Source organism: Chanos chanos, chromosome 5 (assembly GCF_902362185.1).
Source record: "Chanos chanos chromosome 5, fChaCha1.1, whole genome shotgun sequence".
In the NCBI taxonomy this organism is placed as follows: Eukaryota; Metazoa; Chordata; class Actinopteri; order Gonorynchiformes; family Chanidae; genus Chanos; species Chanos chanos.
The window spans coordinates 44,206,620-44,231,737 of record NC_044499.1 but is presented as its reverse complement, the minus strand read 5'-3'; the positions used below and the strand labels follow the sequence as shown (position 1 = coordinate 44,231,737).

At 38.4% G+C, this 25,118-nt stretch overlaps 3 protein-coding genes across 4 annotated transcripts; 1 reads left to right on the top strand and 2 right to left on the bottom strand.

Annotated features, from left to right (window-relative positions):
- Positions 1-871: 871 nt before the first annotated feature.
- a1cf (apobec1 complementation factor) lies at positions 872-10,601 on the top strand. Of its 2 annotated transcripts, none has more exons than XM_030775712.1 (12): positions 872-957; positions 3,371-3,514; positions 4,874-5,008; positions 5,227-5,357; positions 5,555-5,793; positions 6,079-6,243; positions 6,501-6,598; positions 6,712-6,991; positions 7,847-8,040; positions 8,305-8,441; positions 8,597-8,757; positions 9,184-10,601. In XM_030775712.1, the coding sequence occupies exons 2-12, from the start codon at positions 3,416-3,418 to the stop codon at positions 9,333-9,335; spliced, it is 1,791 nt and encodes a 596-aa protein (XP_030631572.1). In that variant the 5' UTR covers positions 872-957; positions 3,371-3,415; the 3' UTR covers positions 9,336-10,601. The 2 variants fall into 2 exon arrangements, with proteins under 2 accessions (XP_030631572.1, XP_030631571.1); XM_030775711.1 differs by having other exon boundaries at positions 7,823-8,040.
- Positions 10,602-10,902: 301 nt separating this feature from the next.
- asah2 (N-acylsphingosine amidohydrolase 2) lies at positions 10,903-17,971 on the bottom strand. The gene is made up of 20 exons (XM_030775463.1): positions 17,898-17,971; positions 17,664-17,725; positions 17,143-17,286; positions 16,853-17,029; positions 16,229-16,356; positions 15,961-16,038; positions 15,676-15,796; positions 15,032-15,157; positions 14,815-14,901; positions 14,319-14,423; positions 13,903-13,984; positions 13,589-13,704; positions 13,394-13,488; positions 13,184-13,223; positions 12,742-12,840; positions 12,545-12,640; positions 12,218-12,370; positions 12,025-12,079; positions 11,833-11,926; positions 10,903-11,150 (listed from the first exon to the last, which is right to left on the bottom strand). Exons 1-20 carry the CDS (start codon positions 17,968-17,970, stop codon positions 10,955-10,957), a joined length of 2,127 nt encoding a protein of 708 aa, XP_030631323.1. The 5' UTR covers position 17,971; the 3' UTR covers positions 10,903-10,954.
- Positions 17,972-20,683: 2,712 nt separating this feature from the next.
- Positions 20,684-24,782, bottom strand: sgms1b (sphingomyelin synthase 1b). The gene is made up of 6 exons (XM_030775615.1): positions 24,745-24,782; positions 23,233-23,854; positions 22,991-23,108; positions 21,674-21,827; positions 20,959-21,125; positions 20,684-20,857 (listed from the first exon to the last, which is right to left on the bottom strand). Exons 2-6 carry the CDS (start codon positions 23,844-23,846, stop codon positions 20,684-20,686), a joined length of 1,227 nt encoding a protein of 408 aa, XP_030631475.1. The 5' UTR covers positions 23,847-23,854; positions 24,745-24,782.
- Between the last annotated feature and the right edge of the window lie 336 nt (positions 24,783-25,118).

Sequence of the window (25,118 nt, the reverse complement as noted above, 5' to 3'; positions counted from 1 at the left end):
AACTGCTATGACTGCTTTGAGCTGAGAGACTGGGCCCTTGACGGGAGTGAGAAATTCAGAATGACATAGCAGATGCTTAGAAGGCAGAATCCCGGTGAGTATAAAAAGGCTTTTTACCCCTAAACTACAGGCTACTTTGCCTTCTCCTGACCATATCTAAATCAAACAAACAGGGCTAGACAGCAAATAAAAGGGACAGAAAACAAGGTAACAGCAGTAGCCTGTTTACCTGGTCAATAAACAAATTGGATTTCACTGCATAAATGAAGGAAGTGTCACTGAATGGAAATATTCTTGTTCAATATTGTAAACCTGAAGGAACACAATAAAACCCCTACACACCAACAGGCAAATGGACTGTACTTGGTGTTACATCGCCTCCAAAACACATAGGTAATTATGGGTCTTTTAAGTATGTTTGATGTAGCTGTTTAGGCTACCAAACAGTCCACTGGTTCACAGGTACTGATGTTGTTATTTTCGGTTCCTGTAACAGGTAATAAAGGCAAAGCTGGCATGTCATTTGTTTTCGAATTACCATGATAGTCACAAAAATGCAGAAGTGGTATATTACCAAATGTTGGAACAATCAGAACAATTATAAATGACTTAGTATTGAAAAATGCATTATAATAATCATTTTCTAAGTCACCTTGCCCACAAAATCCTGAAATAAACATGTTTTCAAGAATTGCATGGAAGACATCTAAACCACAGAGTGCCGGCTAATGGCATTGTGATCTTTGTTGTTCCTGGTCAAAGGGCTCGTTGTGGAGAGAGAGGCAGGGAGATAGAGCTAGTTAAAGTTTAACCTTGCAAGCTTGTAAAGCAGCTCCAGGACAGTGAACCTTTGGAGTTTGATATGATGTGATTACAGAATCACCCCAGTGACACGTTGCCAAATTCACCAGAATGAAGGTTTGAGTCTTCCGGGTGGTGATCTCTGAAATTGCTCAGGTAAGTTGTCTTTTTACTCCTGACTTGTGTATCATTTAGTGAAGGAGCTAATAGGACTGAATCCGCAACATCTGCTTTACCAACGCACTCTGTCACAGTGCTGTTTTCAAACGCTTTTAATTGATTACCTATGGCCAAATGTTGTTCTGCACCACTAGTGTGATTCTGAGGACACGGTCAAGGTAAGATCTGAAGGATCTGGGCCGTTACAAGTTTCGCATTTTTTGCTAATAGTTTTGATGTGGTAACTATTACTCACACGATTGCTGGGTAGCAGAAATCGTTGTTTTAATGGCAGGATGTAATTTCATTCATTTACCTGGTAACTGTGTGATGTGATACCATCTATTCTCATGTGCAGTGAACTGGCCTAATTACATTTACTAATGCAGACCTTAACAGTTTAAAGTACTGAGGCAAGGCAATTGCTTTTAATTTGGAATGCATGAGATATTTCGCCTCTGTTTTCAGTATTTATTTAAAGATATAAAATGGACACTTTTTGGCGTGAACTTTGTGGCCCCAAGAATATAAGTGTGTTGCACACTGGCAGCAGAATTTAAGGTCTGTAATGAAAAATGGGAGTGTAAAGCCTTTAAGACATTCTTAGTTAAACATTTTAACAAAATATCCTGAATACTGTTTTAGAAATGTGTTGTCGTACTTTGCTTTTAAGTCAGCCAAGACAACACAGTGGCCTTCAGTCTTGTGTGTATTTAGCTTCAGTCAACAAAGCCCCAAAAAGCAGGTACTGATCTCAGCTTGATAAGCATACGGCTAGTTATCTTGTTTATGCAAACGGTAACCAGGCTGTCATAGAGAGTTCTATGAACAGACAGGAGTCTACTAATGGAGCTCTCTGCCACTGTCCCTACTTGCTATTTTTTTTCTGTAGTGAATGTCTCGCTCTTAGCAATGGGAAAATTACTCTTTTGTTACAGGTGTTTGCCTATTCTTTGCATTGCACAGTCCGAATGCACTTTGTGATAGTGAGAATAGAGTTTGGGTCTTCTTTTTTTCATCAAACAGACCATGGCTGCCAGCTGTGAATAAAGGCACCAGTGGCTTCTTTTTATCATATTTGATGGATGATTCATCTTCGTAGACATAAGCCAGGATAAAATCTCCCCCTTTTTTGTTTTTTTTTTCATTTTTGTTGCTGCTATTGAGTCGACAACTGCAAACACATTACCAGGCATTAAATATTGTTGCTAGCAATAGGTACGGACTTACTGAACCCTCAAGAAAACTGAAATGAGTGAATAGCACCAGGTTTATTGTCTGGAAGGATATGAGAGAAATGTAAAAGTCCATTTCCATCTCTTCATTTCATCTGGTATCACAGATATGAGAGAGACATGGGCTTAAGTGTGGAGAATATACAAATTGAAGGGCCTTGCCCATGTGCCTTGAATGAGCTGTGGATGGATTTTTTTTTTTTTGAAGATAAGTGTGATCATAATTGAATTTACTTATAGGGGAGGACATGACACATGATGTCATCTCTGCTGTCATCAGTGAAGAGTGGAACTAATGATCATTTTTAAGACAGCACACAGATTCGTTCCCCTTGACCTCTATTCTGCAGGGGTGTTACTTTGTTGTAAACAACAACCTTTGATCACACACAGATGAAAAGAGACAAAGATGGATAGTCTCTTCAGTGATCATTTTTATGCCTTGATGTTTGCAGTGACCCAATGTACTTGAGATTGAATCAAGCTCACATTGTACGAATTAAATTGAGTTAAGACGGATTCAGTCAGCCTTTTCAAACAATCCTCAGTGTCATTTGATAGAATTAATAAAGCCTAGTTCATTTTTTAATGTTGTTTTAGGTAATGAACAGGATATTTGGAGGGAATATATCCTATTTCAGCACATTCTGCTCTGCAGTTGTCTCCCATTTTGCTTCACTTCTGTTAATAATTACACCGTGGTCCTTGACCTGAAATCAAGAGAAATATCTCTCTCTCCACTCATGGTGTCAACAGTGTCCATAAGAAAAGCATAGTGGAAACGTGGAACTGTTTTCTTCATGAATTTTAAAGAAGGGTAGATGCATTGCATAGACAGTGATTGAGGATAAAAGCATTTTCTTCACCAAATACAGCCGGTTCAGATTACTAAGTGCGATTTGTCATTTTTCCAAAACATAACTCCGAAAGAAAGGAAATAAACGCGAATATAGTGAAAGCATGCATAAATATCATGCAACCTTTTTTTTTGGAAATATGCTCATTTTCATATAAGGGTTCGAGAACGCTGAAACAAAAAGAAAAGAAAATCTGCTAAAGTGGATGACACAGAACGTCACCTTAGTGGTTGTTAGCTTATCACATTCAGTTCAGAGTCAAGTCAGAGTTATCGTGTATTATCATTCATGTGTGTTTGAACTTTGATTTAATTTCAGTGAGCACCCCTAATTTTGCTGATTTATTGCTGATAATCACTCACAATGGAAACCAATCAAAAATGTGGGGATGGACTGACTGGCACGCAGAAAGAGGCTGCATTGCGCGCTCTCATCCAGCGCACAGGATATCAGTTACACCAGGTAGGAGCAACAACAAATTGCATCCAGCAACCTCACCCTAAGGGCTCATATTGGAAAACTGAGATTAAAAATCTACACGTTTTGCAATCATATTTTGACATCCCATCTGTCTGGTCATATTCTCACTAATGAAAAGATTGTTGCCTTTTTTGAAGGCGTCAAACGTAATTGAAATATATACGACTCGCGTATGTACTTGCAACAGCACGTTGTATTTTTATCATTTTGATGTGTATTGGAGAGGTCATAATCGTAGGATAATAAACATGTGGCCTGCTAAACCTCAATGCAAAACAACAGACTCCGCACAAGATTTTTAAAATATGTTCAAAGATGTTTAAAACATTGTACATGATGAGTCAGCAGAAGCTGACAGCAAACAGACAGCTTGGGTGTATTAAGGATGAATGGATGACTTTACACAAAGCCACCTGATTAGTTATTACGAGAAGTTTGTGTTTTATAGGGTGTTTCCTCTATCGTAAGGGCGTTTTAATTTGAGGCTGTGAGATTTGACCTCAGATGCTTTATGATTTTTATTGGAAACATGTTGTCTTTGCATGTGTACATTCATCACAGCATAAATCAACAGTGGGTTATATGTGCGTGGCCTCCATTCTCCTACATAACCTTTGTATGACCTCCTGTATTGGGAGATTAGTAAGGAGTGAGTTGAGGTCTTGTTTTACAGTTTTATGAATGAACTGTTATGAGTGTGTAGAAAAATCCTTGTGTGGTTGTTGAACAGCTCGAATCGCAATCTCCCGAAGCTTAAGTCTCACGCTGGTCATAAAGCTCAGCTTTTTCCCTTCATCCTGTGGTTAGACACGAAAGAGTAGGATCACTGGATTCAAATTGAGATGAATGTGCACAGACTGTGTGTATATTTAATTTTTAAATCTTTATGCGTATTTAATATTGGTGATAGATATGCACACAATCTCACTCATTTAGCAAATCTAGGCCCTGGGCTGGTGCTGCTTTGGCCATTCAGTCAGAATTATAAATAAATGATTTATCAGAAAGAATTTGTTTTGGAACAGATACGAAACTATTTTTCCCCCAGAATGTTTGTTCTCCTTTTTATCTTTATATTGCATTGTAATAATATGGCACCATCTTGTGGTGGATATGAAATGCAGTTTTTTTTGTCTTCTCTGCGGTATGTTGTCCTGTGAAGAGACAGAATCAGCTCTCATAGCACAGTGTTGATCCATTCACTATTCACATTTTCATTTGTCTTTCAATGCTATCCGGGTCTCCAAACAGTTCCCTGTGTGGTCTTATTAGTGTTCAAATATCTCCTTCTCCCACTGAATGCTTTGCGTTCCTGTTCATAACAGTTTGTGGCACTTGCAGGAGAATGGTCAAAGGAGGTACGGTGGCCCACCACCTGGCTGGGAAGGCCCTCCCCCAGAAAGAGGAAGTGAGATCTTCGTGGGGAAGCTGCCTCGTGACCTCTTTGAAGATGAACTGGTGCCACTCTGTGAAAAAGTAAGGGAAAAAAAATTGTTCAGAGTCTGAAAATGATTCCACATTATGCATTATTGTACATACACGACTGTTTGACTCCTTAGAGCCTGAGAACAAATGTTGAGAGTGTTTATAACAAACAAGGATATAACAAAAATGAACAAACGTTTCAAAATGATGCTCTTTATAATAATATACGCAGTGGCTAAATTAAGAGCTTTTCTGTTTCTCTTACACAGTTTGGGAAAATCTATGAAGTACGGATGATGATGGATTTTAATGGAAACAATCGAGGCTATGCATTTGTTACCTTTTCCAACAAACAAGAGGCCAAGAATGCCATGAAACAACTTAATAACTATGAAATCAGGTATGACATTGCACTCGTCCATACCATGACACAGTAAGAACAATATGACAATAAATATACGTTGTATTAATAAGCAACAGTCATGTAACAGGAGGTTATCACAGGAAACTTCTTAATGAGAATGAAGTTCAATAGTTCACTTAACAATCAAATGCACAAGTGAGATGTTGAATACAGACTCTCTCCGTCTTTTCCAGGAATGGGAGACTCCTGGGCGTATGTGCAAGTGTGGACAACTGCCGCTTGTTTGTCGGGGGCATCCCCAAAACAAAGAAGAGAGAGGAGATCTTGGCAGAGATGAAAAAGGTGACAGATGGTGTTGTGGACGTCATTGTATACCCAAGCGCAGCGGACAAGTCCAAGAACAGAGGTTTTGCCTTCGTCGAGTATGAAAGTCATCGTGCAGCTGCCATGGCCAGACGAAAACTACTGCCAGGTACAGAAAGGCAGTGAAAGGCCACTTCTATAATGACTCACAATATACAGCAACAGTAAAATTAGGCATAGATGTTAAGGTGCTAAAACTCCAGAGTTATAACTAGACAACGCTCAACAATATGCTTGAAGGATTAACCGTGGACAACCATTACACGAAATTGTTTCTAGGCTAACAATCAGAACCAGAGATAAACAGTTCATTTCCTAGAGTACATACTGAAGTGCAACTTTTGTGTTTTCCAGTGGCATACTGGCTAAAAGAGTAGGGCTGTTCTTTCTGTAGGAAGGATTCAGCTTTGGGGCCATGCCATTGCCGTGGACTGGGCTGAGCCAGAGGTAGAGGTGGATGAGGACACCATGGCGACAGTGAAAATCCTCTACGTGAGGAACCTCATGCTAGCCACTACAGAGGAGACCATTGAAAAAGAGTTTAACAGTATCAAAGCAGGTAGGTTCAGCGGAAACATAGCAGTTAAGCAAAACAGTCATTACCCACTATTTTCAAAGCGCCATAATGCAAACATGAATGATTTATATGCCATAGTATTATTATGATGGCATTTAACCAAAGTAAGATCTCTTGGAGGACTGACTTTTGACTGATTTTGAAAAAGCCTTAAACCAGAACAGACTTACCGAACATGCTGTTTGATTGAGTTAAGGAACAGGTTCAGAGCTAAATGGAATGTGTTTGACTGTTCACAGGGGCTGTTGAAAGAGTGAAGAAAATCAGAGACTACGCTTTTGTTCATTTTTCGAAGAGGGAAGATGCCATCAATGCTATGAATGCACTGAATGGGAAGGTAATATTTCTCTTTAATAATGGATATACATGTCCACAGCAAATGTGTATGTTTCTGCAGAACTGAGAAAAAGCCCTGTCTGTCTGTAATATCTCTTTAAATGTCTCTCCTAGGTACTAGATGGCTCTCCTATTGAGGTGACACTGGCTAAGCCTGTGGATAAAGACAGTTATGTGCGTTATACCAGAGGCACAGGGGGTCGGGGAGGGGCACTGCTACAAGGCGAATATGCCTATACACTGGGACAGATGTATGATCCCTCTGCTGCTTATCTGGGTGCCCCAGTCTTTTATGCCCCTCATGCCTACACTGCTATTCCTAATCACTTTCGTTTTCCAACTGCCAAGGGGCACGTGGGCACACGAGGCCTGGTTCGCTCGCCCTCTGTCAGAGGTGGGTATCCTTTTCAGCACTTAGCAAATATATTTACCTTGAGGGGTAAACGAGTGTGGATAAAGATCCTCTCTCAACTCTTTCCAGTTGAGAAATGAGAATGACAGAAATGAAAATTGTAATCAAAGCATATATGCAATTCTATGCATATCCAAATCATCAATAACTAATCACCGGCAATTTTTACTGCTCAAAACTCTCTGATATTCTCCAAAGAGGTGGAAATATTACATTGATCCATAACTTCTGCATTTTGAAAAATCTTAGATAAAGCTTGGGATATTGCTAAGAAATTCATTTGCTTCTCTGAGTAATCCTGTAAAAGTTCTTTATACAGTAAGCAAAAACTCATGTTTACTCTCTGTAAAAGTGAAATCAGCTATACTCTCATGAATGAATGAGTCAACTGTATATTGAGAACATTCTCAAATGTCCAGGATGTAGAGCAATATACTGTACAGTACAGATTTGCATGTTTGCAGTGCATAGATAAAAGTACTATAAAATTCAGTTTGTTTGTCATGCTATTGGAATCTACCCTCCATGCCTGCATATTACAGTTTTCTGATATAAATCAAACATGACTATGGGACAATAATAAATCAATAGCTAGTATTTATCATGGTTAATTAAATCTATAAATTTGAAAATGGAAAAAAAAAACAAAAAAAACCAAAAACTGCAAATTTGAATCACTGAGAGCAAATCATACAGAACTTCTGTACTGTGCTGGCCTGGAAAACATCACTATGATCAGTTTTCTGACTCTTGATTTAAACCCAGGTGATTTCTGGTGATTTGATTTGATTTAATGCCTTCTTGCATTCCTAGAAATTTACATGAATGTACCTGTAGGGGCGGCGGGAGTGCGTGGTCTCGGGGGACGGGGATACCTCGCATATGCAGGGGTAGGCCGCGGCTGCGCTGGTTACCAGTTAAAGGCCGACAAGCGACCCGATGAAAAACTCTATGACCTCTTGCCAGGCATGGAGCTAACACCCATGAACCCTGTTACCCTAAAACCCCAGGGCATCAAACAGGCAACTCAGGTATTGCACACACATACACACACCAATCTCAACGGCAATGGTTCATGAGGTGCACACTGAGGGTCTGAAAACAAACTGAACATTAAACAAACACATAACCTCAGGAATTTTACAGGCAAATATTTACAGATACACATATTTAGGAAACTCGGAGGAAAGTCTTCCTCCATCACACCCAGACAGTTAGAGCTTTTTTATCATTTTACTGGTAAAAAAACACTATGTATTTGGTCTTTCTTAAAAGGTTATTTTGGGATTTTACAGATATTAGAAGACATCTGTCAGAAGAATAACTGGGGACAACCAGTATACCAATTACACTCTGCCATCGGACCAGATCAGAGGCAACTTTTCCTCTACAAAGTTACTATCCCTGCTCTGGCCACACAGTACCCCAATGTGTAAGTCCAATCCTAAATCTGCGATGTTTTACACGGGGTAATCCTGCACTGTTTAGCATCCAAAGTGAAAAGACCTCCGTGAAAGAGTTTTATAAGACTTACAGTGTACGTAGGTGCGTCTGGTGTCACAGCACAATTTTCAATTGTTTTCTTAGGCATCCATTTACACCTGCCAAATTGTGTACAGCAATGGATGAAGCAAAAATACATGCTGCAGAACATACTCTGCAGACCCTTGGTCTACAGACAGAGGGCGCTGATGCGTCTGCTGCTGCTGCTGCCGCCGCTGTCGCCGCTGCTGCTGCTGCTTTCCCAGGTATGTGAAGGTCTGTAAGACTGAAATTTTACATGAATATTACAAGTTCGACAGGACCGATGAATTTAAACGTGGAGAATGCTGCACTGATCCTAACTCTTGTTCAGAGCCGGACCTTCAGTATTAACATTAAATATTATGTCTAAATCTTAATATTATCCCCATGTATTAGGTTTAACATTATCCTCAACATTATATATATTAACATTATATATATGTGTGTGTGTGTGTGTAGAGAGAGAGAGAGAGAGTTTATATTAACATTAATATACAATATTTATATTACATATTTTGTGATAATTATATTTTTTTAAATAAAAATATTGTTTTGGTATGATATGAGTTTTCAAAGTTAGGGCAATGTGAAAGGTCAGTAGTATTCAGTAATATTCAAACCTCTCTGGTTGTGTTTTCTGTTAACTGCAGGTTATACAATAGCCAACCCTGCTGCCACTGTGGCTGCCTCCCAGCTCAAACAGACTGTCTCCCTGGGCCAAGACATGACTGCCTACGCTACGTACGAGGGCTACCCAGCGTTCGCCGTGGCAACCCGCGGAGATGGTTATGGAGTATTCTGAAGCCTCACAAAAACCAAATAACCGTCAGCCATAGCCTCTGTGATTTCTATTTCTTAACTATGTGTATTGTTTTTTAACATTGCTTTTAGTCATTAATTTAGTTGCTTAGTTATATATTCTTAATGTTAGCTGATGGTCTAAATACATTTAGGTTAACCATAAAATACCACAGAGCTTTTGTCATCCTTTGACTTCACTCAGAAACTGAATGGTCTGAGGGCTGTTTACAGTGTAATATCCACCTTAATTTTTTATAGAGAATGTTTCTTCATTAATCTACTGTTATTCATTTTGTTTTGATGGTGACTGTAATCTGTAACGTGGCTAAAAACTTCCGATCCGGAATCACTTGGAACTGTTCCAGAGATGCATTCATGAATTCCTTTATAAAACCAAATGGAGAAACTTCAGATATTTGAAATGTAACCTTTAATATGAATTATCCCCTGTTAGATTTCGGCATTGCATTAATTACACTACTTTGTACTATAGGTGTATACTATACAGTCAGAGTAATTGCTGCCCTGGAAATAAGGATGACATAAAACAGATGTCTTATAATCAAGAATATTTCCATGCACTCTGTGATATAGCCATACTCTATATAGAGTGTGAAATTCTGACAGTCGTGGTTTATCTGAGTTGATTGGATGACCTCAGCTTTAATATTGAGATGTATGTAAGTGACTTTATTTTCTGCTATTTCATCTCAGTATTTAACTCAGCCACAAAAAAGAATTTAGCTGACATTTCAGACTTATTTGGACTATATATATAAGTCTGTTTATTTCATTATGTATATCTAGATTTTTAACTTGTAAGTCTTTGCAGGGGTAGTTTTTCCAGTCTTAATGCCTGACTTCAGGATTTTGTTTTTTTTTTTTAAATCCCTCTTCACCTGAGGATCAACAGTTGACTGTGAGAAGATTCTCAAACACACATGGACACATTTTTGTTAAGTGGTAAATACCTAAACAGTGACAGTATTAAAGTGTGTGTAGCACTTAGAACTTATTTTTTTATACCAAAATTCCAACACTATTTGTATGAAGTTGTTTTTGGATATTTGAATATTTCACAGAATCTGTGTCTCAATCTGTGATTGGCAGAAGAACCTCAGTGAGAATCACAAAAAGGGGGATGGGGCACCACTTCGCATTTCAGAGAATGTGGAAACATCGTCATACTGCAAAAATGTGTGGTAGTGATTAGATAATTGTGATGTACCATCTGACATCAATAAATCAAGTTCAATTCTGTGCCTTATTATTGATTTTTTTTTTACTTTTTATATTTATTTGTTTTGTTTTGTTTTCCTTACAACCTAATACAAAGAACCACAGAAAACAAAGTGGGTCATGAGTTCACAGAAAAATTAAGAGGTGCAGGAAAATTTTTTTAATCAAAAACCTAAATGAGATTTTTAGCCACTGACACAGCTGTACATATTTAAAACACGAGAAGTCACAGAAAAAAAAAAAGTAAAAATGACTCAGAAAATCAAGTCAAAGAATTAAATTTTCCATACTTACACACAATAATGTTAAAAACCTTTAAGCTGAGCACATACCACTTATCAATCCAATTCAGCTCAGAACATTGCTTCTAGGATGTTCCAATCAGTAATACAGACTTTTGGTAACTGCGAAACTATCTGAAGTTCCCTCATAGGCTGTAATCACAGGCCTCAGTCCTTGGAGACTTTTGGAGTGTCCAAAGTGTCGAATCCTGTAGGTGCCAGGCTGTGCTGTGAGGGGTATGTGCCACTCTACTGTGGCATTGCTTTGGCCACCAGACCCTTTTATCCAGTGAAATCTGCGTCGATCCACAAAGACAAGCACAGGCACATGTTTATAAGCACACAGACCACATATGAATGCATGCACCCAAGTCAGCAAAAATGTAGCACAGAACTGAGCCCTTCGGCACTACTACCACTCTTTGGCATCCTTTCTATCAAGCTTAACTAAACATTTTTAAAATTCAATGGTGTGGGTATGTTCCCAGAGGCAAAATCTTCAGAGAGCCTCTTCTGTTTGCATTTACATAAGAATACATAAGAGGTCAAGAGGCTTCAGTGAATAAATGACTTTGGCATTGGTAATGGTAGTAGGGTTTTTTTTTTTCCTGAAAAGAAATGAACAGATATTTGCTGCTGTTGTTGGGTTTATTTTTTCAGCATTCATGATTATATGCAATCTCTGTTTAACTGTCTGTAAAAAAAAATAAGTGATAAAGGAAAAGCTGAGTCAGTTTCTTATCAATAAGTAGACCTTGACTGATAACAACTGTGCTGAACAGTGCATAAAAAGCACTCTGTCTATGCTAGAATGGCCAACTGCCCTAAGCAAATGCTGGGTAACAAAAACTAAAAGCCATCAGCCATTAAAAAGGAAGGGCATTTTATCAATGTCTTGATTTATTAGTTTTTATGTAGATATGTTACACAGGTCTTTGCTTATTAGCACAAAGAAAAACTTCATTAAGAATACATTACCGCGTCTCCCAAGCTGCATCTGTGTGAACTACTTCCCATCTCTGTGATCCATTATGAAACTGTTCCACGGTGACAAAGGTCTTGTCTCTCTGATATCACAACCATCAAAGATTAGAATGTCATATTATAAACCACACCTTAAACATTTTCAACATGAAAACCATGAAACTTCAACAGCTACGGGTCTCACCATGTCTCCTGAGTTTCTTGGGTTACCCGCCACAAAAGTGACAGATGCAATTTCTCCCTGTAAAATCAGGATATCACTTAATTGTGACTCAGTGAGGTACATAATTAACTATAAAACAGGTTAAATTTTTGCAGATCACGGCGGTGAGTTTTGTATCGATTTGATGATGAGGGTAACTGTCAGTAAGAGGCTTACCACTGTATAAACTGGGTTTACTTGCTCCAAGACTTGGCCAAAGGTGGTGTTGGCTGGCTTTCTATCTACAGAGACAGCTGGCAGAAGGGAAAAGAGCTGACTGTCGTTGAAAAAGGGAGGTTCAGGACCCTTTGGCAACTCGCCCACTTTTCCCTGTTTTCACAAATTCATCCCGCTCAAACACAGGCAAAACAAGTAACAAGCAAAAGCATGCATACTCACAGCATTTGAATATATTTGCAAATGAAACTAAGGACTTCCCCATACTGTTACTGGTCGAAATGTGAGATTACCGAACGAGGAAGTGGTTTGCAGAGACACACTCACTTGAGCTATGGCCTTGGCGAGACCACTGTATTTCTGGATATAGGCTGACAGAGTATGAGGCCCAAAAATAGTAGAGGCACCCTCGTAACGCTGAATCTGTGGTTGACAGGAACGGGACAAAAAAGATCATTTAAGTTAGATCATATGGCTCAGTGTCTGGTAAGGACACTCTGTGTATGAAATTTATCCATATGTACCTGGTACTCCTCGAAAGTAGTGATGTAGTGTGTGTAAACATTACACAGACCAGCGATGACCACTTCTGTATTTTGGAAGGCACTGCTTGTTTCCAGTTCCTAAATGAAATAACATAAAGAAAAAGAAATAGCTCCTCAGTGCACTCAATGTTGATGCTTAAACTTTTTTCATATAAGAAACACTAGACAGCTCAGACAGCAGATGGTTTCTCTCTCTCTCTCTCTCTCTCTCTCTCTCTCTATATATATATATATATATATATATATATATATATAAATAAATATAAGTCCTCCTTGACATCCATTATCTTATGTAGGTCTACAGTCAAGATAATCAAAGTACTAGGCAAACAGATAAATGGCTAATTAATTAACATGACTGAAATTGTAATTGCAAGCGACTCACGTTCTACACAAAATAAAGTAAAAATGTATTTCTCACCCTTTTGACTGCTTCCCTCATTCTTCTCCCTGACATAGTGCTGGAACACATAAAAATGCCACAGTCAAACCCTGAGGTCTACTTACTCTCAGCACAGGCCCTTTCATAAAAATGATTCCTGTATTTGCAGATTGTAAAATTTATTGAGGTACACTTAATTGATTTCACTTCCGAATCAGGTTTGATTATTTTGACCCACTATAAACTTACGTCATTTCTCCAGGGGCTGCTACTATGGCCACAGATCCAATAGTTATTAACTGCACGTCCACTATGTCTGGGTGCCATGGAAGGGGCCGTTTTAACTGAATGTAGGAAATGGCTTGGTTACCACGGTGAGCAGTTTAAATCCTATGAAATACTGCCAAAGTCACTGATACATTGCACAGTGCAGCTTGCGCGTACCTCTCCTGTGTTGAAAAGGATCGGTTTTGGTTTGTGGCAGTCCTGCGTCTCGTTAGAGGGCCGGCCCAAGAGCGCATCACGAATTGCATCCCAAAATGGATCCCCCTCAACAGCTCCTAAATATAAATAGTAAGAGCTGACACTGACATACAAATATTAACCACAGACTTTTAAGTTATCCAAAACAGCTGAAAAAAAAACCCTACACCAAATACATCCATTACAGTGTCCTCAAATTCTGTATACATTTGTATATCAGGAAGTGAAATCAGATAAATTACACAGACACAGCCGACAAGAAAACGTTCACCTACCTTGTGTGAAGTTGAGGTCACCTCCCCCATCCACTGTTCCAGCAGCAAAGCTGTGACCTAGTGCTGCCTTACAAGTTTTAGCCTAAAGATGAAAAGCACTCTGTCAGCATAACATTCCACAGCAATAACTGGTAAAAAAAAAAAAAAAAGTCCATACAAATTAAGCATAGAGCTTATGGAAAATTACAGTCATTAGATGAAGGCATTAAATACTGCCTGTATGATCTGCTTTCATGGATCAATAAAATAGATTTACAGATTGGATTGGAACAATAGATTTAGAGACAACAGTAAACTTGAAGGTGAAGAATAATGATATCCTATATCATGGTGAAACTGAGAGTGAAATTGGCCACTCTGAAGGTGCATCCCTACAGCAGGCATAGAAACGTTATAATAATCTGAGACAGTCTCACCGTATGAGTGGAATTCAGCTGGACAGTCACAGACGTCATGTCGACCCATTGGTGAGCAAAGTGGACACTCCCATGCACCTCTTGTTTTGCACTGCTGTACAGCTCCTACAGACATGATCGACGACATGAGAAAAAAGGAGACATGGCATGTGAAATATTAAAGTAACGTGCCACATGTCCTCTGGCTCATATCATATCCTTCTAATACATCCCAAAAATTTATTTTTTTTGCTGATGAATGGTCTGAGACAACGCTGTAATTCTGCCAGATCAAAGCTGGTCCTAAGCCATTTTTAGTCAATATACACACACACACACACATACACACACATACACACACATATATATAGAGAGAGAGAGTGAGAGAGAGAGAGAGAGAGAGAGAGAGAGAGAGAGAGAGAGAGAGAGAGAGAGAGATTTCAAGAGGATTTTAGCTGTCCTAAGAGGGGATTGGTAATTAAAAAGATGCACTTTATGCTTTGAATGTTGTTCTTACCCTTGCTTTTTTCGCAATGCGCTCACCAATGATTCTTGTACTTTCGAACATATCTGTCCCCGGACCCGAAGCAATACACATCTTAGTCTGTGATCACAAGAAGACAGCAGACACAGTTTAAAGGTACATAAAGCATAACTGAAAACACAGACTGCTTGAGGAACAAAATAGTCATGTCTGTGGTTTTTTTAAACTGAGCATTAGGAATGAAACACACCCCGCCGACTGGACAAGAACTGGTGACAATATCACACGGTTCCCCTGAGTTTTCACACTTTGGACCAAGAACATTTGGAGATGAATCTCCAAGGTTACTAGAAGAGAAGGCAGCTACGAACGGGCCCTTAGGAAAAAGAAAGAAAACACTTTGTATAAAGTTCCATTTCATTGCCCAATTTTCTTCTTCGATTGCTCGAGGACGTATAGCTAAAGATTCCTACATATTTTTACATAGCCTCTTGCACAGTCAGATTCACACCCATCTGAAACTACATGTTCCGAATAAGCTGAGATACATTTTAGTCTCTGTCCGAGGTCAGGATATTTTTATCATTACATTAATCTGAGTTTAGCTCTAAAGGAAGGGAACAGTAATGCTCACTTATTTTAAAAGAAATTGACATTGTAATAAAACAGCGTCAATATAGTTTATGACACTTGCTTCCTCAGTTTATTCATTTTATCCAAGTTTGGGAATCAGTCAAAGTGCTTTTTGGTAAAGCAGAATAGACCACCAGTGTTTTCCATGAAGAGTGTACAGCAGTACGCACAAAAATACTCATGTTTGAGCTGGAATAAAATTGAAATGTCCCAAACTGAAATAAACTTTTCCATGAGGATAATGAAATGGGAGTTTCTCACCTGGCCAGGAAAGGAGCCAACATTTTTCTCTTGTTCAAACAGGTAAGATGCATATCCAAGGTTGTCTGCACTCACCATATGGTTAGTGTAATTCATACTGACAGGATGAACAGCAAACCAGCTGAAAAAAGAAGTTTTGCATGAAAATACAATATAAAACATAATATACTTTTTTGAGCTTAAGTTTTGAGAGTAACTGGGCATTATTCTCTTTGTCTGTTATTTTGGTAATGTTACGGTACACATATAGCAGTTCACTCCATCAGAGAATACAATATTGTTTACCTGAGCATGCCAATACCATCTCCATCCAGATCTGCAAACTTCAGAATCACCACCTGCTTGTCTGTGTTGTAGTCATACCTACATGAAATATATACAACAGCAAGATTAAATAAATAAGTGTATGAGTAACTTGGTTTGGTTGAAAGCATGCGGTATGATCCACAGACACTTCCAGTTTTTCTTTGGTCATAACTGTAATGAATTCTCAAATCAAATCTGGATCAGTTGATGTAACCTTTCAGAGCACGCACTAAGAAAGTGAATCTACCTGTTTCTCTCCTCTGCAGGGTTGTTCTGGTACGAGTATGGACTTCTGTTTATATTACTGTCAACAAGGTTTCCTTTATTTATAAAGATTCTGCCAGGCCTCATGTTTTCATGAGCAATGTCAATGCTCTGCAAAGACAATTTTAGATTGCAAAGTTAAATCGCCCACCTAAGCAAATGCAAAGCATAGTAACACTTACAAGGAATATTTAAAGGGCTGCTATGCTAGATATTCATTCATTTTGTTATCTTTCGTCATATAACAACCAGTAATTGAAGAGGACTAACCAATGAAAAGCAAAGATACTCAGACAAGAATAGGGATGTGTGCATTAGTCAAACACTTACAAACTGTGAACTGTAAACTGTAAAAAGTTTTTGCAGAAATTTAAATATCTTAAAGATACGACAAATAAAATTGTAATGATTATTACAGAGAAACCATAGACTAATGATTAAAAAATGTTTTGTTTTTCTTCAAGTAAAAGAAATTATCATCTTGTGAATGTCTTTGGTCTCGGCTCCTACTGGCTTTTAAATGAATCTCATTTAAACAAGGGGCCAACAACGGATTAAGTTACAGCAAGAGGGAGAAGGATGAAAAAGATAAAAATTCAAAACGAACCTTCACAATTCCATTGACAATGGCACTGATGGAGGACTTAATGTAGCCTTTACTGGTGACCATGAAGAGAGTGTACTGGAAATATCCAGCCAGACCAGAGTGAGTGTGGGTACCACTAAGAACCACATTGTCCTGTCTATAGAGGTCTCCATACTTAGCCTGGAGTTCTCTCATCACCTACAAGATAACCGAAATTCCGATCACTTCCTTTATGAAAAAAACACATATATGCTTTGAGACTTCAGAGTGGTCTGGGTCTAACAGAGGTTATGGTATAAAGTCTTCATTACCTCTAACCTCAGCCTCTGGGAAACCATGCCTATGTCGGCAGTCACAAATACCACCCTCTTGGTGCCGTCATCCACAATGAAGGCTCTGCTGAACAGCCGGGTGTGAAGACCGCCTGCTGTCTGCTCCAGGTTCGCATAGCCCATCTTTTCAGATTAAAAGATAAATTTGCATGTGAACCTTGATGATAACTCGCATCATTGGCCACTTTTGGAAATGGTTCTCTTATCATATCTCAGTTGCTGATCACACTAAAAGTCAGTCATAAACATTATCTCTATTTTCCATCATATTTTTAAATGATAGACCCTGCCCGTAATTAAACGTAGATTAACTTTTGCACAGATGCATTCCTGTTTGTTCAAAATAAAACTGAGCAATACGTGAAGATATCAGGATCACAAAGTTGAAATCAGAACTTGATCACCCAAGAAAACGTACAAAACTGTAAATGATGACAAATGCATTAAGTATTAGGAGCAGATGCTGGTGTCAGCGGCCAAAAAGTTTTAAAGTCACCCACCAGAGGCACATCAGCAATGGGTCCCGTACAGTCAGCTCTGCCCACTCCAATCATATAGGCTGCTGTAATTAAAACAGATGACAACCAAAAAGGTATCAAAAAGGGTATTAAAGAGTTTGCAAACCACAATATCACTCTCTGCAATCCATGCAGACAATAACAAAACTATTACAAATCATTTTGTTTAGATTGCACTGTATTTCTTTTCTTTACCATTACTTTCCAGACATGCACCTTTAGGTTCCTCTGTGTTTTTGCTCTCATTGATCACCAGAACGACGATGAGCCCAACTGTCGCGGCTGTCATTAGTACAAAGAGGACCATCAGGATCACCTCCAGACTGCTGAAATTACAGCACGCTGCCTTGCGAGCCATGTTCCTCTGCTGAAGGGTTCGACAGAGAGTGGCTGAGCAATCAGAGGGATTCGTCACAAAGAGAGACTGCTGAATGACTCAGTTAACTGCATTATGTACTGCACTGTATTAGCTTTTCTTTCGAGTTCAAGTTAAAGTTTAAGTTTATTTAAAGCCCAGTATCACTATTTACAGTCTCAAAGGGCTTTACATGACCACAACACACCTGTAATTTTTTATTAAACCAAAGGTTAATCTAGTTTCAAAGTTAAATGATCCGCCTGACTAGTTGATTATCCAAGTTAATTAAGATTCTAAATGTAATTTGGCTGTCAACATCAGTTTATACCTTACATTTCAACAGAAAACTGACAGGAAGAGGTGTTACATCTGCGCAGCTCTTAAAAAACCAAATGCACCCGAATAAAGGGAGGGAAATTAACTTGATCCAAACAAAATAAAAATAAAATAAAATAAAATACAGCTTGAATCTTTTATTGAGCGTTTGAAAGATTAAAATAATAAAAAAAAAAAAACATTCAGATAACAACAGCAAATTTATTGTGCTGGTATGTTATAAAAACTATCAAAAACACGTCATTAGTCTGACAGCTTATTCCCAAAACATTCCTTCTATGATCAGTTTTATTTACAGGGAGCCCAAATAAACATGAGTCATTTGATCATATATATATATATATATACACTATTTAAAATACAACTGTGCAAAATCAAAACTTACATGAAGATGGCAAGTTCTTCAAAGGAGTACACCAAACTGAAGACACAAATGGCTCATGCCGTGATTGAAGCGAGCATTTATATTGCCAGTGGACAAAGGTAGCATGGCTAATATACTGTTTTACAGCCTGTTTTCAACAGACTCAAAGTAGACAATATGCTAGTTTCTTACCTTATCAAAGGACTGCTAAGTTGCATAACTATTAGAGATCATTTTCTCAAGTCAAATTGTCTCCAAAGGTTACTTAAGTTTCTAGAGAGTACATTTAACAAATGTTTAAACTTTATAAACCTAATGCTGAACCAATAAATTCTATTTATCTGTGACTGCGAATGTTTGTCAGCTTTATTTTTTATCATTCTGACTATAATCATTTCAACAGAATTTAAGACGGAATTTCAACAGTACTTCAGTAACATAGTCAATATTCAACTTGATGTGATCAAAAGCGAAACGCGAGATCACACATAAAATGCTTGTGGATTTTTTCGGATTTTGCAATGTGTGCAAACGTGTGTGAACACTTGCTCCACTGTGTGGTTAAGTTCAGTTTAAAGTTTTAAATCTTTCTTATATTAGACAAAACTTGTTAAGCAATCTGTCTCTCAAAAAGCAAATTTAAACATGTGATGAATTTTTTTTTTTTTTTTTTTAAAAGCAAAACCAAACCAAGCGAGCTTTATTCTGCTAATAGCTATCATTTATTCATATGCCAGTAAGACGCAAAGCTCCCACCGTCACATCACAAATAGCAGCTTTTTTCATTGGTCGGTTTTCAGGGCAGTTCGCAGATATTGGCTGAGACGCACACAAAAAAAATGATAAAACCTTTTTGTCAGTCACATAATACATGGCGACAAGACAGTTACAGTTACAAGGCCTCTCCATACTTCCAACACACTCTCATTAGCCAAAACCTCTCTCCAATTCATTGACCTTACGTTCAGTCTGGTCCTAAACCAAAAGAAACTCTGAGGGGTGAGAATACAAATAATAATAAATAAATTCAAAATACATGAAATGGATAAGGACATCCAAATGAGCTTTGCTTGTAAACACAACTCCCATTGTGAGATATCTGCAAGCCATTAGAGATGCTTACATTCAAAAGACAAAAAACAATCTGAGAGTCCCCAGCAGATAACTGGAGATTAGCTTTGGAGCAAAACCCTTGGTTTTAAGGTTCAAGTCAAAACACTGTTGTACCATGCCTACATTGTCTATGAAATAACAAACATATTGTTGATATGGACAACAAAACATGCTGTAAGATAAGTACAATGAAGGCACTGAGGAAAATTACAATATATACCACATCATTTTTAACTTCTGTTGCTTTCTTTCTATAAAATTAAGGCATTAGTTTTGAAAAAATAAAGATGTTACATGCTATTCATTACATCTTTCTGCAACTTTTCTCTGCTAAGTAAAGCTTACAAGAATATTCTTCACATTTGCAAAGTGTAAAAAATGCATTGTAACAAGTTTACATTTTCTGTACTTACACAGAACAATCAATCAATACACACGTTTTTTTTGCCCAGAACTTGAGCATACATGATTAGTTTCTGCATAGCCCAGTGAGTCAAAACTCGGTCAAAACTCGGTCAAAAGTTCCATGTCTTGCAATAAGCCTTATTGTTTGAGAGACTGACTATTAAATAGAATAAAATTACTATCCTGTTCAATACAATAATCAAGTAGAAGTGCTGATGGTGGGACACATTTGGCTTGAGTGAAGTATAAAAGTCTTCATATGAGGATTTCACAGTGCTTCCTAATTTGACTGGGGTGTGTCATAGTCGAGTGCTAGAGGAAAAATCCATGATATGAAATCACTTAGCTCATCCAAAATGGATTCTAGCACGTACGCTTATCTTTAGTGTCCCTCTCCAATCCAAAGTTCATACAGCCAAAAATCCTTCAGTCTGAGTCTATCCTTGTGTACTTCACGTGACCCCATTGCAATGAACGCCATGAAAATGGCATCTGGTAATTTCGTGGCACAACACCTTGAACGTTCTGTTCCAAGTACTGAAAAAATCTGTACCACCACACTCGTGAGATGAAGTTGGTCTGAGATGTTTCTTTCAGAACCTGAAAAATGATCAACATTTGGTTGAATAAGGGTACAGGAGAAGTGCGTACAAAGATTTGAAATGGCAGACTGAAAGGAAATCATGAGTAAGGTAACCTACTTGCTGATTGGACATAGTGTGGTACCACCAGAAAAGGCGTGTAGTGATGAAGTAAGCAACCACTACATCTATGGAGTAATGGTCATGAGCAAGTAGAATGCAGAAAACTCCCACAACAGAAAGAATCCAACATCCCCAGTGATACCACCAGAACCTTCTAGGTGAATCTGTGAGAAATAAGAATACAATGGTCTTAATTTCCCCCTGTCAAAGAATCTTTCTCTGTTTGCATGTATATCTGATTTGAAAGATTCCACCATACTGAATATTTGAGATTATGAGTAGTATGTTTCAGTAGTAGGGGACGGTACGTTTCAGTAGTACTGCTGCTGTCGTCAACCAAGCAGGGGATTACATATACCAGTTTATAGTTGTACTCTACCTATAACACGCTCAAATCAGAAAATCAAGAGCTAAATGATTATCTGATAAATCTGTGTCAAACTGAAATTTAACACATGAAAGCAACAGCTGAATTTCCTTAGGGAAAAATTTGAGTGCCTGTATTCAAACATAAGTAACGATGGTTAATATATGTTTTTTTTTTTCTGAGAGAGAAGGATAACCCAAATTACAGTAACGTTATAAACTACTTATCTGCCGAAGCTGTAAAAAAAAATACAAATGTGTTTCTTCCAGTTCGTACTAAATGACCACTAGGTAGCTCTGTTGTTCCAGCACGAGACCAAAATCACAGAAAAGAAACAGTGCTTACATTCTTTGATGAATAGATATGTGAGAGTTAGCATGACTGTGTGGCCACTGTAGAGGTAGTCCCCACACATGGAGTGAGAGCCTGTGATGGTAAGACCTCCGCCTGCAATCATCTTCATCACTCGCCTCATCTGAGACTCCCAATCACCAAATAGCTGGAATGCATAACGCAGATAAAACACTGAATACGTGGGAGTCAGAGAGTAAGAACAGTTTTCATTTTTATGCGTATCTGCTCTGTTTGGATTTCTCATAAATATTTATGTTGTTTATGTTAAGATCTGCTATGGAATGAAAAGTGTTTTGCAATGAGAAAGATGAGGTCAGGCCCAAAGAATTAAAGATACTGAACATGTGAAGCTGTTTACATTGGTAGTCTTTCTCTTTCTCAGGAAGGACAGACATGAGGCTAATGAAAAGCCACAGGCCTGACAGATAACAAACGGTTTCCTGCAGATCACGTGGAGCAGATTTCCTGCTTCGCTGTATGCTGTCCTGCTCACACCCATTCCGGTGACTCACACAAACTGTTTGGGAGAGAGCTCACCAGGGAACTTCCCTCTCATAACTGCACCATAGCAACATCCAACATTTCTGTTTTCTTTTTTTTTCTTTTTTTTAACAGCTGCCTCTGGGCTCAAGCCACAGAGTTTGCTTGGCCAACGGAAATGTTTACACAATGGATTTTCCTCAAGCATAATATTATATTAATACAACAAGTAAGACTTTGTTCTTGACACAGCAATATTTAAATTAATGTTTAGCCTAGTCATAAGTCATGTAACTGAAAAGCTTTTCAACCATGTGTCTACAAACGGCAAAACTGAGTTCCACTACAATATTTTTAGGTTTGCTACAAACTTCATGTAAGGTATGGATAAAAAAGTAACAAAGAGAAGCTTATGACCTCAGTAATGGAGTATAGTTCTATGAATTTTCAAAATAAATAAATAAAGGTCTATCTTCAATAGCAACAGGATGAATATTTTGTGCTTTGATCCAAAACAAATGACTTTTCAAAAGACACCATGTATTATATAATTGTTTCAAAATAAAGCACAAGTCAGCTACCAAAGCACCCCATTCAACCTGTACTAATGCAGCTTTTATAATAGCTATTTGACAGGATTCTGCTCTTTCAGATTACAAATACGTCCTCTTCCACATTATCATTAAAGACATTAACAGTGTTTGCATAACACAGCACATAGTGAAACAAGCATTTTTATGCAACACAAATACTTCATAAATCTTTACTAGCCATACAACAATCTATCATCATTTGCTAAAGTCCAATGAAAAATACGTATGGATTTACCTTAGGAGAGCATTTGAAGTGCATCCCAGGTACAGGCAGAGTAGTGATGTACATTGTGATACACCTGTACAGGTAGAGTGTTCCTACAATAAAAAAGAAGCGGCGACCAACAATGGACCTGTGGGACGGTATATTTCGTGGTTAACCCTCAAAAAGTGTACAACCCTTGCACGGTGTCATAATAACTGAATGCTGTTTGATCATATACAAGTAGTGAAGTAGAAAGCAGTTTTGGTACCTACCTATATTTTAATAAGGCCCACTGAATTATCCAGAGGGCTACTAATATCATTCCATTAATCTCACATATAGAGAAAGCCCATTCCACTCTGTTGAAAAAGTCAAAAAATTTATCCGGCAAAGGTGGAGTAGCCTCCTTGGGAGGCACGCGTTCATGTACCACAGAAATCATGACAGTAGTGGAGACAAAGCAGCATATGGCATACACGAAGGCCACAGCGGTCTTCCCCCACTCGGTAGGGAATGTGGGATGGGATGGCTCTGGGATGGGTATCCGAACCAACTCTTTGTGGAAGCCATTTACCATTCCATTCCGTTTGGACTTACTGACAGGAGCAGCATCATTTTCAAGATGGAGGATGGCATGTCCATTGGCATGTCCGTTCTTATGTTCCTCCATATGGTGTCCAATTTTGAGCGTCTCAATCTTCTCCATGAGCTGTCTCCCTCCATCTGAGGTGACCCGTAACAGAGGAGGTTTCTGGAAATCTGCCTTAGAAAGCTTCAGCAAGCCTTGTCCATTTACATTTTGAAAACATTCCATATATTCCTGCATGCCCTCTTCCATCAGCCATTGAGAGACTTCATCCACTGACCAAAGTGCCACTTTATTCATATCAGTCCCTAGGATTGGACAGGACAAAACATTAACTGAATGACAGTGTAGAGCTCTCGGGAGCTAGAACGCTTCCCCAATGATTCTCATGATAGAGTAAATAGACTGGACAAGCACATCTAAAAGTCAAAGCCACAAAAGTGCAAAACCAAACAAACAAACAAATAAAATAAGAGGCATTGGCCGTGGTTACTTTTAACTTCTTACAATGTGCTGAAAGAAAGATTTGGTTCTAGAAACTTTACTGGAAAATGTATTCATGTAAACTGATATCATACTAGGCACATTTGTTTCTGTGTGAATTTGCACCATACATAACCTTAAAACGGGGAGATATTTACTTATTCGTTTACTTATCTACGAAACAACGGATGAATGAATAGCGCTTGGACATTGTTGCAACACTCAAAAGTAACGGAATAAGTAATAGGAATATTTCGAAAATAGGGTTCATTTAAGTTCAAACATGGTGAAAGAGCTGAACAGTCTTTAATCACTATTTCCCTACACGGTAATGTACCAATCATTCATGCAGTGGGTGTAGCGATTAGCTAACATCCTTCAAACTAAAGCAAATCTTTTTCAGTTTCGGTAGAAACCCCACTCTAACACGTGCGCGACGTTCAAGGGAGCGTGTAAGAAGTCATAATATTTACGTTACCCATAATATATTACCCTTAATATCAACGTTTTAAAAACAAAATCACAAAATGTATGGCTGCTGCCTCGTACAGCGTGAAATTTCGAATAAGTGACAAGCCTGTGAATCATCACCTGACACGACAATATCAACGAATATACAACTCTTGGAAAAGGGAAAAACCGAACGTTTCAACCCGTTTCTAATATTGTATCAGCCAGAAATTCACTTCTGCTCTAAACCGGGCCACAAACTTACCTCAAGAAGTTAAAAGAATCATTATACTTTCCGAAATAGCTCAGTTCGTTCGCACGTCATCGACCAGATTACAATTCGAAATCTCAAATTGTTGGGCAGTGGCGGAATAGAGTGAAGTGAATTCAAGTATGGCCCCTGCTCTAAAGAATTCTAAGAACTCGTGAGCGTGTTAGCAAGGGTGTGGTAAATCTGTTTACAATTGTGCTCCTCGGGTAGGGGGAAGGGTCGTCTTCTTACGCCATTTGGTTTACATTACAGTAGGTGTCCCTGAAACGAGGTTGTCATTAAAAGCGAATTCGTATGTTACGTTACTGTTAACTGAAAGAATTTGTGTGCGCGTGTATACAGGACCGAGCTACTGTGAAGTTGAGGAG